The 17952-nt window shown below is 41.9% G+C and overlaps 1 protein-coding gene across 1 annotated transcript in view; it reads left to right on the top strand.

Annotated features, from left to right (window-relative positions):
• The window catches only part of LOC140717066 (uncharacterized), an 83377-nt gene extending 66957 nt beyond the window's left edge, over positions 1 to 16420 (top strand). Inside the window, exons 10-18 of the mRNA XM_073030248.1 lie at positions 9261 to 9334; positions 9438 to 9600; positions 10174 to 10291; positions 10984 to 11102; positions 11936 to 12135; positions 12838 to 12957; positions 13813 to 13957; positions 15530 to 15628; positions 15773 to 16420. Coding sequence (XP_072886349.1) covers positions 9261 to 9334; positions 9438 to 9600; positions 10174 to 10291; positions 10984 to 11102; positions 11936 to 12135; positions 12838 to 12957; positions 13813 to 13957; positions 15530 to 15628; positions 15773 to 15919 — 1185 coding nt within the window. The 3' untranslated portion in view covers positions 15920 to 16420. The remainder of the gene's footprint in view (positions 1 to 9260; positions 9335 to 9437; positions 9601 to 10173; positions 10292 to 10983; positions 11103 to 11935; positions 12136 to 12837; positions 12958 to 13812; positions 13958 to 15529; positions 15629 to 15772) is intronic.
• Positions 16421 to 17952: the final 1532 nt, after the last annotated feature.

Raw genomic sequence — 17952 nt, 5'->3', positions numbered from 1 at the left:
GAGATATTAATAGCTTGACTGTGTTGATCACGGTCAACGCAAGCTTCCCGCGTTGTCAGAAAGGTCACATCATGAAGGTCATTGTGCTATGACTGTCCTTGTGCAAGAACAAGGGCAAAAGAGGTTACTCAATCATGATCTTATCACGGTCAAAATTTAAGATATCAGGTTTAAAGATAATGCACCCAGTTCCGATAAGAAAACCACAATTACACTTGTAAACCAAGGAACCATTTAATTGTGGTTTGAACTTGCATCAGTTGGGCAAACGTAAGTGAAGCATGTGGCTGATAGCTCTCTGATAGAATCTTGCATGATTTGCTTTCACTTGAGTTACCTCCAGCTTTCAATCCAGAGCCACACGACGAGTCTAGAAGTTACGGAAGGTTGTGGCCGTATCCTAGATTTAGTTTGGGGTTCATTATCAGACACCCCTGTTATTCTTTTTTTTCTGTCCTCTTCCACCAGGAGGAAGATACATGCCATGCCATGTTAAAAGCACATGCCACCAGGGTTAAAGGAATCTTCTGTTCCACTGTTATAAAACTTTTGAATGGACCTCTTGCATGACAAAGATGAACTCCTGACCACAAACTACATGACCCTTGTACCTTATTGTCTGCCTGGACTGTGCCTTCTCCATAACTGTAACATTATAGTCTACATTCTATATTCTTGTGTTGGCACGTGGCCAAGTGGTTAAGGCATTCGTCCAGTTATCTGAAGGTCACTAGTTCGAGCCTTGGCTGAGGCTTGCGTGTGTGTCCTTGAGCAAGGCACTTAACCACACATTACTCTGTGACGACACTGGTGCCAAGCTGTATGGGTCCTAATGCCCTTCCCTTGGACAACATCGGTGGCGTGGAGAGGGGAGACTTGCAGCTTGGACAACTGCCGGTCTTCCATTAAAAAAAACCCTGCCTAGGCTTGTGCCCTGGAAACTTTCCAAGTGCAAATCTATGGTCTATCGGAGCAATTATTGCTTTTATGGCGGAACAGTAGCATAACGGTTAGCACAACACTATTGCCATGAGACAAAAGATATAGACAGGAATTAGGTCATTTGGTCCATTGAGTCTGATCTGCCATGATCCATTTCCCTTTCAGCCCCAATCTCATGCCTTCACCCCTGCCTTAAATATACCCAATGATTTGCCCTCCACAGCTGCCTGTGGCAACAGATTCATCACTCTCTGGCAAAAGAAATTCCTCCTCATCTTCATTCTAAATGGACATCCCTCTATTCTAAAACTGTGCTCTCTGATCCTAGACTCCCCCACTATAGGAAACATCCTCTGCACATCAACTCTATTGAGGCCTTTCAACATTTGATAGGTTTCAATGAGATCCCCCTTAATTCTTCTGAATTCCAGTGAGTACAGGCCCAGAGCCATCAAACACTCCTCATATGATAAGCCTTTCAATCAAAAAATCATTTTTGTAAACCCCCTTTGAACCCTCTCCAATGTCAGTGACGTCACAGTGCCAATGACCCAGGATCAATTCGCACCGCTGAGTGTAATGAGTTGCTGCGTTCTCCCTGTCACTACGTGGATTCCCTCTGCTCTGCTCTCCTCCCTAATTCCAAAGCCTAGGTTAATTGGTCACATGGGTGTAATTGGGCAATGTGGGCTTGTTGGGCTGGAGGGGCCCATTAATAAGCTGTATCTCTAAATCAACTATCACAACTACCCATCTTTTGAAATGATCTGCATAGATAGTTTGCAGAATTAAGTTATTCACTGTAGCTTATCACATTTGATAATAAAGCGATCTCAGCCTGTTGAGACCATGAGGAACAGGACTTCCTCGTCTTTCAACAAAGGTAGAGAAGGTCCAAGGCAATGGAAATGTGTGTTCAACTTGCTCTTTGTTGTGTAGACTGTACCACCTTAATAGAGATCAACTTGCATTTATCTAGCAGCTTTCACGGCTTCAAATCAAAGTATGTTTTTATTACCTTAGGATTCATTTCCTGCCAGACATTTACTGGAAAGTAAAGAAATACAATCTCCTCCATGAAGACCAAGCCTTGTCTTGGGCTTTGGAGGCTTGCGTGCCTCAATGGCCCCGAGAGCTATTCTGGCTGGAGTCAGGGCTTTGTGCTTTGGCTGTTGGTAGGGTCATTCACACCAAACAGGTCAACGGGTAGAGGACAGACGAAAAGTGGGCCCCCAGTCCCCCGGGTTTGGGGCTTCAGCTAAGGGCCATCAATCCTGACTGGGCAAACAAAATTGTCATAGAAACAGCAATGAAGAATCCTTCTACATCTGAGTGCACGGGTACTCCTGAGTCTCCACCCAGGACCTGCAATAGTGAGAGCCGAAAGGAAGCTACTGAAGTGATGAAGGAAGCCACGAACACCACCTGAGATGGAGGATCTTCATTGCTGCCCTGAAGACCGACAACCAATGTGAAAAAGACAGCGCAAAAAAATTAGTAAATGTATACAGTGTATACATACATACCCACATACTATATATAACACACACACATAAACATATCACATATACAGTGCCTATAAAATGTATTCACCCTTGCACTGGGAGTTTTCGTGTTTTATTGTTTTTCAAAATTGAATCGTAGTGAATTTAATTTTGCTTTTTTTGACACTGATTAACAGAAAAACACTCCTGTGTCAATGTGAAAACAGATCTCTAAGTGTTTTTATATATATATTTATACATATTCACTTGCAATAATAAAGCAATTTTATCTTCGTATATACACACACAATATGCCTATTAAATATTCACCCGCCAGAAGTTTTCATGTTTTATTGTTTTGCAATATTGAATCACAGGGATTTAATTTGAATTTTTTTGACACTGATCAACAGAAAGACTCTTTTGTGTCAAAGTGAAAGCAGATCTACAAAGTACTCTAAATTAATTACAAATATAAAACACAAAATAATTGATTGCTTAAGTATTCACCCCTTCAAGTCGGTATTTAGTAGATGCACTTTTGGCAGCAATTACAGCCTTGAGTCTGTGTGGATAGGTCTCTATCAGATTTGTACATCTGAACACTGCAATTTTTCCTCATGCTTTACAAAACTGCTCATGCTCTGTCAGACTGCATGGGGATCATGAGTGAACATCCATTTTCAAGTCCAGTCACAAATTTCCAATTGGATTGAGGTCTGGACTTAGACTTGGCCACTCCAGGACAGTAACTTTGTTGTTTTTAAGCCATTCCTGTGAAGCTTTGGCTTTATGCTTGAGGTCATTGTCTTGCTGGAAGACAAATCTCCCAAATCGCAGTTCTCTTGCAAACTGCACCAGGATTTCCGTGTATTTTGCTGCATTCCTTTTACCCTTTACCTTTCAAAGCATTCCAGGGCCTGCTGCAGTGAAGCAGCCACCACCATGCTTCATGGTAGGGCTGGTGTGTTTTTGATGATGTGTGGTGTTTGGCTTACACCAAACATAGTGTTTAGTGTGATGCCCAAAAAGCTCCATTTTAGTTTCACTGGACCATAGAACCTTCTTCCAGCTGACTTCAGAGTCTCCCACATGCCTTCTGGCAAACTCTAGCTGAGATTTTTTTCAACAGCAGTTTTCTCTCCGCCACTCTCCCATAAAGCTGTGACTGGTGAAGCTCCCGGGCAACAGTTGTTGTATGTACGGTCTCTCCCATCTCAGCCACTGAAGCTTGTAACTCCTCCAGAGCTGTCATAGGTCTCTTGGTGGCCTCCCTCACTAGTCCCCTTCTTCCACAGTCACTCAGGTTTTGAGGACAGCCTGTTCTAGGCAGATTTACAGCTGTGCCATATTCTTTCAATCTCTTGATGATTGGCTTAACTGTACTCCAAAGGATATTCATTGACTTGGAAATTTTCTTGTATCCACCTCCTGACTTGTGTTTTTCAATAACCCTTTTGCTTGGAGTGTTCTTTTGTCTTCATGGTGTAGTTTTTGCCAGGATACTGACTACCAGCAGTTGGATTTTCCAGATACAGTTGTATTTTTACTACAATCAATTGGAACACCTTGACTGCACACAGGTGATCTCCACTTAACTAATTCTCTGACTTCCAAAAGCAATTGGCTGCACCAATGGTGATTTGGTGTGTTACATTAAAGGCAGGTGAATATTTATGCAATCAGTAATTTTGTTTTATATTTGTAATTAATTTAGAGACCTGTTTTCGCTTTGACATGAAAGAGTCTTATTCTATTGATCAGTGTCAAAAAAGCCAAATTAAATCCACCGTGACTCAATGTTGAAAAAAAACAAAACATGAGAACTTCCAAGGGGTGGGGGGGGGGGGGTGTTGGTGTATGCTTTTTATAGGCACTGTTCCTTTCGATTTAATTGGGACACATCAGGACCAGTACATTTTGGCCCAATTTTGGTCAAAGTCGACTGGAAGTAGTAAAAAGACAGAGTAACAAAGCATGAAATACAGGACAAAGTAGAATACTACCAAAACTAGTACAGTACTATAAAACAGTGAGTTAGTTCCTAATAGTTATCAATCGATGAATTCATGCATTGCACACTGCTATGTTCTTTTGATTGATTGTAAATGAACAAAATCAGCTTAGACACCCAGTGCAGATAATAGAATGCCTTCATACAATGCTTTCCACAATTGCAACCTCCAAATCTTAATTTTCATTATGACATTCAAGATGATTGTCGTTCCTAACTTGTTGAAATCGTGAAATCATTTTATTTTCACTCTTGACTGTTTCTGGCATCTCCAAGTCTGAATGCTTGAAACCTCAGTGAGCAAAATGGTTCTGAATTACAACTTGTAGAAGATACCAAAGCTTGAAATCTCATACCACCAGGTCCAAGGATTTTTTTTATCTCGCTTCTTTAACAATGAGATGGACCCTTGATCCCACAATCTACCTCATCATGGCCTTGTGCCTTACTTTCTACCTACCCTGCACCTTATTGTCCACTTTCTCTGTAACTGCTGCACAATAATCGGAACTCTGTTATTGCCTTTCCTTCGTACTGATGTGATGAAATGATCTGTATGGGTGGCATGCAAAACAAGATTTATCAATGACCCCAGTGGTCATTGTCTATCGTGTCCAACAATGAATGGAAGCCTGTCTGGGAGAGTTTTTGAAGTGGAAAGTTTGTTGCACTGGGACAGTCCCAACTCTCTTGACATCAGAAGTCCAGGTCCAGTGGTACAAACAAGCGTTACAAACTATGGTCGCGGTGGATGACCTTGACGTCTTCTGTGCCTTGTCATGCCCTTCATGCTCCATGGAGATGCAGAACCACCTTCCTGGCTGTTGGATCTCGCTGTAGATCTCAGTCCGCCAGAGCGGACTCCTCACGTTAGGACAGGCATGTCCCTATCTGACCAGGGCCGCCTGCTCAGCCTACCTGGTTTTCCCCACCTGTCGAAGCGCTGTATTGGGTATGGCTGCTGTCACATGCAAACAGAGACTTGGAGCCACAGGTGAGAGCTGAGTGTCTGAAAGGTGAGTCACCTGTCCCGGAATGGTCACAACAAGCCCCTTCGCCAGAGGTGATACTCATCCCTGGACACCCCATACACCATACATGCCAGTAGTTGTGACAATAATAACTCTTTACAGACAGTGTCATCTTCTGAAGTTCATTATATAACTGGTAAATCGGTTTATTGTTGTTGTACTCCAGTGTATGTGACAGTAGTAAACCAAACTACCAATTATAATATACTTCAGAAGATGTTTTAAGCTCCCAGTATACTTATTATCACAGTATGTATACATATACGATCTAGAGGTATGTCTCCTTACAGGTAGCCATAAAACAAAGAAACCCAAAAGAATCCATTAAAAAAGCAGACTGTCGAACACCCAATGTGCAGAGAGAAGAAAAACAGATCATGCAAACAATCAAAGCAAGCGAACAGTGATCAGAACCGATGTCCACAAAAGAACGCCTGTCAACCGACATGAAGCCGTGGACTCTCAGTTCGGTGCCGAGCTGAGTAAGTATCAGGGAGAAGCGAGCTGAACCAGACCATCTCTCGCCTTGGGCCCCGACACCCTGACCTTCAAAATCTGTCCATGACTCTGAACAGTTATTGGAAAAATGAAGCAGCTAGAAGTGCTGCAAAATGGAAATTCTTTCTTGTGTTGATGCAAAATTTACAGAAAACATTATCAGGTTGATTATCGTGAAACTGGTCAACTTTGCAACAGCAGTACAATGCAATCTATGAGAAATATAGAAAAAACTGAATTACAGTGAGTGTATATTTGTATGTTAAAGAGAGCTGACTAAGTCTACTACCCTGCAATTTACATTGGAAATGAAATTGAACTGAGGAAATTTTTTGCAGGCAGTTATTTTGTTTTGATGGAGGGTCTTGGCCCAAAACATCAACTGTACTTATTTCCATAGACGTTGCCTGGCCTGTTGAGTTCCTCCAGCATTTTGTGTGTTTTGCTTGGATTTCCAGCATTGCAGATTTTCTCTTGATTTTGTCATAGATCAGTGGTGAGAGCAGAGCGAAACACAAGAGATTACTTTTATTAATAGAAGTCATGTTTAAGTGCTCACCTTTTCAATTAATAGTCAATAATATGCACTTATTACTGATTCTCTATCGTTGACTGAGCATTCATGAATACATTTACAAATCTGATTATTATCCATTTGATTACTTAATTCCCCAGATTTGAATACCGTTTGAATACTATTATAAAGATAGTTTGAGATGATTTGTCCTGTTCCGTGCTTCAGCCTACGTTTCCAAAGTTTAATTTCACTGAGTTTTGGAAGAGTCGGATTAGCTTTATATGTCACAAGGACAGTACATGGAAACATTGAAACGTACTGTGAAATACATCATTTGTGTCAATGACCAACACAGTCCGCATACGTGCTGGGGTGGTCTGCAGGTTTCAGCATGCTTCTTGTGTCAATATAGCAGGCTGACAGTTTATTAATTCTAACTTGTACATCCTTGGAAAGTGAGAGGAATACAGAGCACCTAGAGGAAATCCACGCGGTCAGGGGAAAAACTTAGAAACTCCAAGAGGGTGGCAGGAAATGATCCCGATCTTACAGCTGGCAATTAAAAGGTTATACTCACCAATATGCGAATGTACATATCTCTTAACTTCCCTGCTATACTAAAGTCTAATTGTCCTAAAAATATGTTTACTGAGGTCATCTTTACTGCTTCCCTGGACAACGAATTCCCCAGGTTTTCAATTCTCTGAGAAAAGCAGATCTTCTCATCTACGTCATCCACCGATCTCTGCTGAATCAAGACTCACTTAATAGTGGAATGAATTTTCCTGTCTTTATCTTGTCCATCTCTATCGCAGTTTTATACGTCTTTGATGAAGGGGGTAAGGGAAAGGAATTCACGAAGCCAAAGTCAGAATGTGCAAAGAAAAGAAGGCAAAGGAAGTGATGAATGAAGTTTATAGATAAGGAAGGAAAGGGAGCTATTGAATCCAGGGTGAAAAATGCAGTGAAGCTGACTACAGTTTCCAGGTCTGTAAAAAGCGTAGGAAGACACTGGATAGGATGGGTCTGTTTTCCCTGGAGTGAAGGGTGACCTTCTTGAGGTTTATAAAAGCATGTGTGTGTATATATATATATATGTATATACACACACATAAAGATGTGACAGGAAAGATTTGATAGGGACCTGAGGGGCAATTCATTCCCCACATGGAGTGTGGTGGGTATATTGAATGAGCTGCCAGAAGTAGTGGTGGAGGTAGGGACGTTTAAAAGATATTTAGCAAAGTCCAATAGGACGGGTTTGGAGTCAGAGAGTCATAGAACACTACAGCATAGAAACAGGCACTTCTGTCCATCTGGACAAAGCTGAACTGCTTGAGTCATCGACCTCAACTGGGCCCTGGCCCTCCACACCCCTCCCCCTCATCCATGTACTTATCCAAACTTCTTTTAAATGTTGCAATCAAAATCGGGTCCTCCACTTCCACTGACAGCTCATTCCACACTCTCACCATCTTCTGAGTCATGATGGTCCCCTCTCAAATTTTCCTTAAATATTTTACCTTTCACCCTTAACCTATTACCTGTACTTCCTGTCTTATCCAACCTCAACAAAAAATGCCTGCTTCCATTGACAATATCCATTCCCATTAACATTCTGTACACAACTATCGAATTTCCTCACGTTCTCCTTCGCTGCAGGGATGAAGTCCAGGTCGATGCAACCTTTCCTTGTTTCTCAGTTCCTCAAGTCCTAGCAATACCCTTGTAAATTTTCTCCGTCCTCTTTCAATCTGCCTGATACCTTTCCAGTAGATAGGTGACCAGAACTGCACACAATACTCCAAATTTGGCCTGACCCACGTCTTAGACAACTTCAAGATAACAGCCCAGTTATCTGATTTATGAAGGTCAATGTGGAAAAAACACACGTCAGGCAGCACAGTAACGCAGAGGTTGGTGCAACGCTTTACAAAGCTAACTGTAAATTAGGGATCGATTTCCCACGTTGTCTGTAAGGAGTTTGTACATTCTCCCTGTGACCATGTGGATTTCTTCCCAGTGCTCTGGTTTCCTCCCACATTCCAAAGACTTTTGCCTAGGGTCAGTAAGTTGTGGGCATGCTATATTGGCACCAGAAGTGTAGTGATACTTTCAGGCTGCTTTGCACAATCCTCGCTGATTTGACTTGACACAAATGACAGATTTCCCTGCATATGAGAAAGTCTGCGGATGCTGGAAATCCAAAGCAACACACATAAAGTGCTGGAGGAACTCAACAGGTCAGGCAGCATCTGTGGAAGTGAATAAACAGTCAATGTTTAAATTTACTCTGGTCTTTGAACTTAGTTGGATGTCACAAAATTATGAGAGACATAGACATCATAGCCGGTCAATGACGCCATCCTCCATTCTTTGTCAGGTCTCACTGATGTAGAGGAGGCCTCAATGGGAAAACCAGATACAATAAATGACTGTGGTGGATTCACAAGTAAAGGGCTATGTCACCTGGAACTACCTCACCTGGAAGGACTGTTTAGGTCTCAGTCATTTGATAAAACAGTTCTTAATCTAATTTCTGATTGTGTTATCTGTGATAAGACTTTAATTCCACAGCACTTAACATACTTTATTATAAATCAACTTCTATATTGAAGGGTGTCCTGAATAGAATGTGTTTTATCAAAGATAAACTGATCACGAGGACAATTATATTTACTTCTCATGTGGAATGATTGTATCTGTGTCCATGTGACAATGATTCCTTGAGTATAAATATTAGGGCTCAGAAGCCCGATGTCAGATTCTGAAAGGAATCCAATCGATTCAACATGAAGTGGTTACTCCTTGCCTTTGTATGCATCCAGCTCTCTGATGCCGTCTTCAGGTAGGATCATTTTAACCAAATCTTAACGGTTTTGGCAATTAATTTTTCTCCCCAAGGAACAATAACAGATGCTGACATTCTTAACTTATTTCCCACTTTACAGAGTTCCTTTACGTAAAGGAAAATCTGCCCGAGATGTTCTTCGGGAGAAGGGATTGTTGGAAGATTTCCTCAAGAAACATCCATATGATCCCTGCACAAAGTTCAAAGGTGCTTGTTCCATTGAAACTTTGGCATCAGAGGAGCCTATGACCAACTACATGGATGTAAGTAATCCTTGACTGCTATGATCTGAAATGTGGGGTGAAGGAACTCTTGACCTTCTTAATGAAAATGGTGTAACATTTCTATTGTTTTTAGAGCGAGTTCCTATTTGAAGAGAAGAACAGGAGGTGCAGAAGGAATAGTCCCTTCAGAATGCTGATAGGGGGAGCAGTGGTGGGGAGATGAGTCCAGTGGTGGAATCCTGTAGAGTCTGATAGAAATGATGGGGTGTGATCCTTTGAATGTGGAAGCTAGTCAGGTGGGGGGTGGGGACAAGAGGAACCCTATTCTGGTTCCTGCTGGGAAAAGAGTTGGTGTGATAAGAAGTGGAAAATTGGTAACACGGTGAATTGATTTCCGATTAGTAAAATTCCACTTATCACCTCCCAGCTTCTTATTTCATCCCGCTCATACACCCACCCACAGTTCTTCCCTCTCACCTGGACGTACGTATCAGCTGCTAGTTTGTACTCCAGCCTCTCTTACTTCTGTCTTCTTCCCCTTTCCTCTCCAGTCTTTATGAAGGCAATCACACTTAATCTGAGTAACCAAGGACATCTTGTTTTTGCCGACAGCTGTCATACTACGGAGCCATCAGCATCGGTAACCCCCCACAGAGCTTCACTGTCGTCTTTGATACTGGCTCATCCAACCTCTGGGTCCCATCAGTCTACTGCAGCCAGACACCATGCGGTAAGAAAATATAACAATGATATTAACATATTTACCAGTTCTAACACTGAGGTAGGGCCCTCTGGAGTGTTAGAGAATAGAGGGACCTAGAGATACAAGTACATGTATCCCTGAATGTGGTGTCACAGGTAGACATTGTGGTGAAGAAGGGTTTTGGCATTCTGGCCTTCATCAGTCAGGGTATTGGGTATAGAAGATCAGATGTTGCTGAGGCCACAGCTGGAATATTGTGTACAGGTTTGATCATCTCTCTACAGGAAAGATGTTGTTAAGCTTGAAAGCGTGTGAAAGGGAATTATGAGGACATTGCTGGGACTCGGTGTACATTATATGTTAAATGAATGTCGCACCATTGAAACAGATGTTGAATTGTTTTGCTTCCGTCAATGACACAGTCCATGGACGTGCAGCAGACAGCCTGCAAGTGTTGTCTTGCTTCTGCCCCCAGTGTAGCGTGACCTCAACTTTGTCTCCCTCATGTCTTTGGAATGTGGGTGGAAACTGGGGCTCTGGTTGGGTGAGGGGTAGAATGTTTGCAACTTGGCTGAAGGGGAAATCTCGGAGTCTGCCAGCCCTGCGATGCTTGGTGTGCTTTTGACGAGTCTTAGGGAACTATTGACCGGGGTTTGTTTGGCACAGGGTGATATATTGAAACTTTTTGTTTCATTGATGAAATGGATGTTTCTTTGCAGTGAAGCACCACAGATTCAACCCATCCCAGTCCTCAACCTTCCGCACGAATAATAAGTATCTGTCCATCACGTATGGGACAGGAAGTATGACCGGTTTTCTGGGATATGATACTCTGAGAGTAAGTGAACTCTTCACCCTCATAACTCAAACCACAGTGATACCTCTACTACAAAACTCAGAGATCCAAACTGATACAACATTCTCAATATTATTGAAGACTATTTAATAATTCTTATTTAATTTCACTCATATATATATATACATACATACACACACTATATATGTATGTATTTACTGTAATCTGTAGTTTGTCTCTCTATTATTGTACAGCAAACTCAAAGTTAACAAATTTAACGACATATCAGAATCAGAATCAGAGTTAATATCACCGACATATGTTATGAAAATTGTTCAGTTTACAGAGGTAGTGCAACGAAATACATGATGAATAAATATGGAGAGACAGAACTGTGTTACTCTAAGTATATATATATGTTTATTAATTTTAATCAGAAATAAGTAATACAAAATAAGAGAATAAAAATTTTACACACTTAAAATCCTGGGGGAACTCAGCAGGCCAGGCAGCATCTAGGGAATAGGGTACAGTTGATATTTTGGGCCAAAAACCATGCTGAACATGTATCAGTTCAGCATGAATCGTCCTTTAGTCCTTCTCAACATCCTCTAGATTCTAGCTCTTGAATAATTTACAGTGACCAATTAACCAATCAATCAGCATGTCTTTGGGGAATGAGAGAAAATCAGATCAGACAGAAAGAACCCACCTGATCACAGGGGATGATCTACAAACTCCATGCGGGAAATACCAGAGGACGGGTTTGAACCTGGGACACTGGCATTGTGAGGCAGCAGCTCCATGAGCTGTGCCCATGTGCGGCCTGACAGGATAAATATCTGATTAATTTCTCTTTAAATCTGTCTCACCAGCTTTCTAACCTTGTGATCAATGGACAAGAGTTTGGATTAAGTGAGACCGAACCCGGCGGTTTCTTCTCCTACTGTAATTTCGACGGTATTTTGGGCTTGGGCTATCCATCACTTGCGGCAGAAGGAGCCACTACAGTGTTCGACAACATAATGTCTCAGCATCTGGTTTCACAGCCACTCTTTTCTGTCTACTTGACAAGGTTAGCACTTTGTAACTCCTTCCTTCACTACCGGAGAATCTGTAATGTGACATGTTAATTTGGTTGGTACCAACATCACTTCTTCTTCTGACGATTCTGGTTATTTATTTTAGTTCAATGGGATTCTAGGAATTAAATTGAGAATATAAAATAGGGATGATGTTGAAAACTTAAAAAGCAGATTACTGGGTCCAGTCCAACATGTCAGGTCAGGGCTGATGACGTTAATTGAACTGGAAGTTGAAGACATTTTGGTCTCCAGTCAGATAAAGATGTCCATCATTCTCAGAGTTTTATTGTTACTTCAGCTTGGACAACTCATTTAAGGTCTCGAGTGACTTGAATATGTGGATAGGAAAGGCTTAGGAAGACATGGAACAGACGGGGGCAAGTGGGATTGGTGTAAATGGTGAGCATGGATGAGTTGGAGTAAATGCCCCTTTTCCATGCTGTGTGACTCTATAAATGCATGTTTTTGTTGCAATATTAATGAAATTATTCCTTTAAAGATTTAAAGATTAGCTTTATTTTTTGCATGTATATTGAAACTTGCTGATGTGTTTCAGGGATGTGCTGGGGACAGCCTGAGAGTGCCACCTCACTTCTGGTGTCTACACATCGTGCCTACAACTTACTAACCAAAATCTGTACATCTTTTGAGCGTTTAAATCTGAGATATTCTTATTTAACGTTGTTTTCCAGGACAAATGGTGAATCTGGAAGTGAAGTCCTTTTTGGTGGAATTGACTCAAGCCGCTACACTGGCCCAATCTACTGGGTCCCTGTTACCCAGGAGGCCTATTGGCAAATTGAGATCCAGAGGTAAGTGGTATCTCCATCTGCGGTATTCTCTCACTGATCAGCCGTTGATGATTAACTTTCAGTGAGTTGAACCAGTTATATAGTTAGAATTTATAGAGAAAACAATTGTTAGAGTCATGATGAGGCTACAGTGAGGATGGAGGAGCAACTCCTGATATTCCATCTGGGCAGCCTCCTATCTGCTGGCATGAACATTGATTTTTCTAACTTCCGATAATTTTTCCCCATTCCCCTTCTCTCTTTATCCATTACCTGTTCTGGGTCCCCTCTCACCCCTTCTCCTCTCCTTACATCTCGCAAGTCATCTCTCATCCTCCGTTGGTCCAAAGAGAAAATCCCTAGCTCACTCAACCTACCTCATGAGATATGCTCTATAATCCAGGCAACATCCTGGTAAATCTTCTCTGCACTCTTTCTAAAACTTCCTCATCCTTCCTATAATGAGGCAATGAGAACTAAACACAATAGTCCAAGTACAATCGAACTAGATATAACGAATACTTCAGCTTGATGACGAGATTTTCCAAATTATTTTCTTGAATTTCGGACTCAATTCTGAACTGCTTCGACAACCTATACACGCAACTTCAAGAACTCCTAAACTCATATTCTCAGTTTTAGTTATTTTAATTGGCACAATTTGTCATTTTTGCACATTGGTTGTTTGTCAGTCTTTGCTTATTGATAGCTTTCATAATATCTATTGTGTTTCTTTATTTGTCTGTCATTGAATCTCAGGGTAGTACAGTACAGGGTGACATATACGTACTTTGATAATAAGTTTAATTTGACTCTGATTTTGGCAATAAATCCAAATCAGCATTTTAGGCTAACACTATGATGTTTCTCCCTCAGAGTGACAGTCAACGGCCAGATTGTGGCTTGCTCTCAAGGTTGCCCTGGCATCGTTGATACTGGAACTTCTCTTGTCGCTGTTGGCGGAAATTACATCGGCAATATTCAGCAAAGCATTGGAGCAACTCCAAATTATTATGGCCAGGTAGGGGCTGATTGTCCAGTGGTCTGTGCTCAGATGGCAGCTGTAAATTCAGTATACAGACAGCACATTGAGTTAATGAAATGCCAGCAGCAGTGATTGTGCAAAGAATGTGCTCAGTGAGAAATGGCTAGGATTACCATCTCCATTCACAATGTAACAACCACGAATCGCTGGATGAACTCAGCAGGCCAGGCAGTTTCTACAGAAAAGAATAAACAGTCAATGTTTCATACCGAGTGGCTTCATCAGGCCTGGAAAGAAAGAGAAGTTAGAGTAAGAAGGTGGGGGAGAGGGACGGAAGAGGGACAAGGTGATAGGTGAAATTGGTGGGAGAGGGGTGAAATAAAGAGATGGGAAGTTGATTGGAGAAAGAGATAAAGGGCCGGAGAAGGGGGAATCTGATAGAAGAGGACAGAAAACCATGGAAGAAGGTAAAGGGGAAGAACAGGAAAGGGTGATGATGGGCAGGTAAGGAGATCAGGTGAAAGAGGGAAACAGGAATGAGGAATGGTGAAGGAGTGGTGTATGGGTGGGGCAATTTCCAGAAGTGTGAGAAATCAGTGTTCATGCCATCAGGTTGGAGGCTATCCAGATGGAATATAAGCTGTTGCTCCTCCGACTGATTGTGGCCTCATCGCGACAGAAGAGGAAGGAGGCCATGGATTGTGTTTTATCATCATTGTACATTCAACCTTTCTCTATTAGTTGTAAAAGCATTAAAGCATGGAAATACACATTGGGTCAGGCAGCATCTGTGGAGAGAGAAATAAAGAAAAGAGAGTCTTTAGATGCTGAAAATCCTGATGAAGGGTCTTTGCCTGAAACATCAACTGTTCATTCCTCTGCATAGACTCTGCCTGACCAGTTGAGTTCTTCCAGCAATTATAGTGAGGGAGAATTAAAATAGTGATACACGTTGACGACTTTACATCAGAAGTGGCCAGTTTTGGAAAGTCTGTCGATCAGAAATGACTGATTTCACCAATGATTTCTGAGGACTGTAACAAACCTAATTATTAGATGATGTGGTCTTACTAATGTAAGATCAGAGAAAACAAAGTCAGAGTAGGAATGGGATGGAAATTTAAAATAACAACTTTCTTGGAAGTTAGGGTCATCCTTGTGGTTTGAATTAAGGTGCTATGCAAAGTGGCTACCCTATCTGCCTCTGGTTTCTCTGGTGGAGGTGAGGCCACAGAATGAACACCCAATGCACTAAATTTAAAAAAGAAGTGTGGCGAGGATGTTTTCAATAGTGAGGGAGTCTAGGACCAGAGAACACAGCCTCAGAATAGAAGGATATCCTGTTAGAACTGTTATGAAGAGGCATTTCTTTAGCCAGAGGGTGGTGTATCAGTGGAAGTTGTTGGCAAAGTTGGCTGTGGAGGCCATGTCAGTGAATATATTTAAAGCAGTGTAGACAGTTTCTTGATTAAGGGGAAGGCAGACAAATGGGGTTGAGAGGGAATGTAAGTCAGCTATGATGAAAAGGCAGAGAAGACTGGATGGGTTGAATGGCTCAGTTCTGCTCCTATGTCTGATGGTCTAAATATTGTTGCTCTTCTTTCACAGTACACCATAAATTGCAACAATATTGGCAATATGCCTGATGTGGTCTTCACCATCAATGGATATGACTTCACTCTTCCTGCCTCAGCCTACACACTGAAGGTACGTGATTCATCAAACATATGGGGGATGAGAATTTCAAGGGATGCATTCATTAACCTTGCACAGTTTAATGACACATGTTATAATGATCATTTATTGAGTGGACAATTGACCTGGTGTTAATTGCTCTCCATTTCCTTCCAGACCAGTTACTATAACACGGTCAACTGCGACAGTGGATTTAGCGGCACTGGTGGAAACCTCTGGATTTTGGGAGATGTCTTCATTAGAGAATATTATTCCATCTTCGACAGAGGAAACAACCGAGTGGGATTGGCTAAGGCCATCTAACTTGCCCCTCAATATTCCCATTGAAGGTCCATCCCAGTTCAAATTTGCAGGTTGACTTAAGCCATCTCATTTGTCATCTGACCATACAGTATCAAAGATCAGGGTGTCACTTTCAGAATCCTGAAGGTGAAGCCACCGTATTGAATGCTGGGTTTTTACTTAAAGGAAAATGCAAAAAGAGGGGTAACTGAAATAAGTGCCTGGCCAGGATGGGATTTTAAAGGACCAATCTATGAATTTTGGGTCTGGACTGGATATGCAAATATTGAGATCATGTAATTATGCCTCTTCTCAGATTGCCTAGCACCTTTCCTCTCTTCTTTCCTGATTTCCCTCTTCAGCTGTGGTTTCCAGTGCTTCACTCCTGAACCATTCTCATGGAGTGAAATCTGGTTCGATGTAAACGTGAGCTGAACATCACACAGCCTATTGTTCTATCCTGTGGGATATATCTATAAATAGTTCTTAAAAATGTTGAATAAACTTTAATCATGAGATGCATATTACAAGAATTCCAGTTCCTTTTTCTTTGAATGAGTGTGTGTGTGTGTGTGTGTGTGTGTGTGTGTGTGTGTGTGTGTGTGTGTGTGTGTGTGTGTGTGAGTGTGTGTGTGTGTGTGTGTGTGTGTGTGTTTAAAGTCAAGTCAATTCTATTGTCATTTAACTATGGACTTGTATACTGTGAAGAGAGACAATGTTTCTCTGAACAGGGTGTAAAGCACTATAGTACATATTACACACAGTAACTTATGAAAGTATGAATGAAATCTACAGATGGATTACACACAAATAAACAATGCAAAGTGCATAAACTAAATGTTGTAAGTTACAGAACAGATGAACCAATGACATTTTGAATGCAATGCATGAGGGAGTTCAGAAAGCTAATGTCCTGAGGGAAGATATTGTTCCCATCCTGACCATTTTTGTTTTAATGCATCGGTGTTTCTTGCCTGATGGTAGAAAGTCAAACAGGGTGCTGGATGATGGGTGGGATCCTTGATAGTACGAAGGGCCCTTTGTACGTAGCGCTTCTGATAAATGTATCGGATGGATGGTAGGGAGACCTCTGAATGGTGCTCCAATAAAATTCCTTTAAGATGGGGAAGTGGCGGACCATCACTGCCCTCAATCCCCTTGGGAAATCGAGATTCTGCTGTGCATTCTTCTTCAGGGACATGTTATTAAGGGACCAGGTGATGTTATCCTTGATATGAATGGCGTGATTATCTCCTCCCTAGGGGAGCCATGTATTCACAGAGGGGATGGTCCATCTGCACTTTCCTGATAGAAACTTAGAAGGTAGGTGCAGGAGTAGGCCATTCGGCCCTTCAAGCCTGCACCGCCATTCAGTATGATCATGGCTGATCATCCAACTCAGAACCCTGTACCTGCTTTCTCTCCATACCCCCTGATCCCTTTAGCCACAAGGGTCATATCTAACTTCCTCTTAAATATAGCCAATGAACCAGTCTCAACTGTTTCCTGTGGCAGAGAATTCCACAGATTCACCACTCTCTGTGTGAAGAAGTTTTTCCTCATCTCGGTCCTAAAAGGCTTCCCCTTTATCCTTAAACTGTGACCCCTCGTTCTGGACTTCCTCAACATCGGAAACAATCTTCCTGCATCTAGCCTGTCCAATCCCTTTAGAATTTTATACGTTTCAATAAGATCCCCCCTGAGTCTTCTAAATTCCAGTGAGTATAAGCCTAGTCGATCCAGTCTTTCTTCATATAAAAGTCCTGCCATCCCAGGAATCAATCTGGTGAACCTTCTCTGTACTCCCTCTATGGCAAGAATGTCTTTCCTCAGATTAGGGGACCAAAAGTGCACAGAATATTCTAGGTGCGGTCTCACCAAGGCCTTGTACAACTGCAGTAGAACCTCCCTGCTCCTGTACTCAAATCCTTTTGCTATGAATGCCAACTTGCCATTTGCCTTTTTCACCGCCTGCTGTACCTGCATGCCCACCTTCAATGACTGGTGTACAATGACACCCAGGTGTCGTTGCACCTCCCCTTTTCCTAATCGGC

The sequence above is a fragment of the Hemitrygon akajei genome, chromosome 27 (genome assembly GCF_048418815.1).
Source record: "Hemitrygon akajei chromosome 27, sHemAka1.3, whole genome shotgun sequence".
In the NCBI taxonomy this organism is placed as follows: domain Eukaryota; kingdom Metazoa; phylum Chordata; class Chondrichthyes; order Myliobatiformes; family Dasyatidae; genus Hemitrygon; species Hemitrygon akajei.
This window is presented reverse-complemented; position numbering and strand designations above follow the sequence as displayed.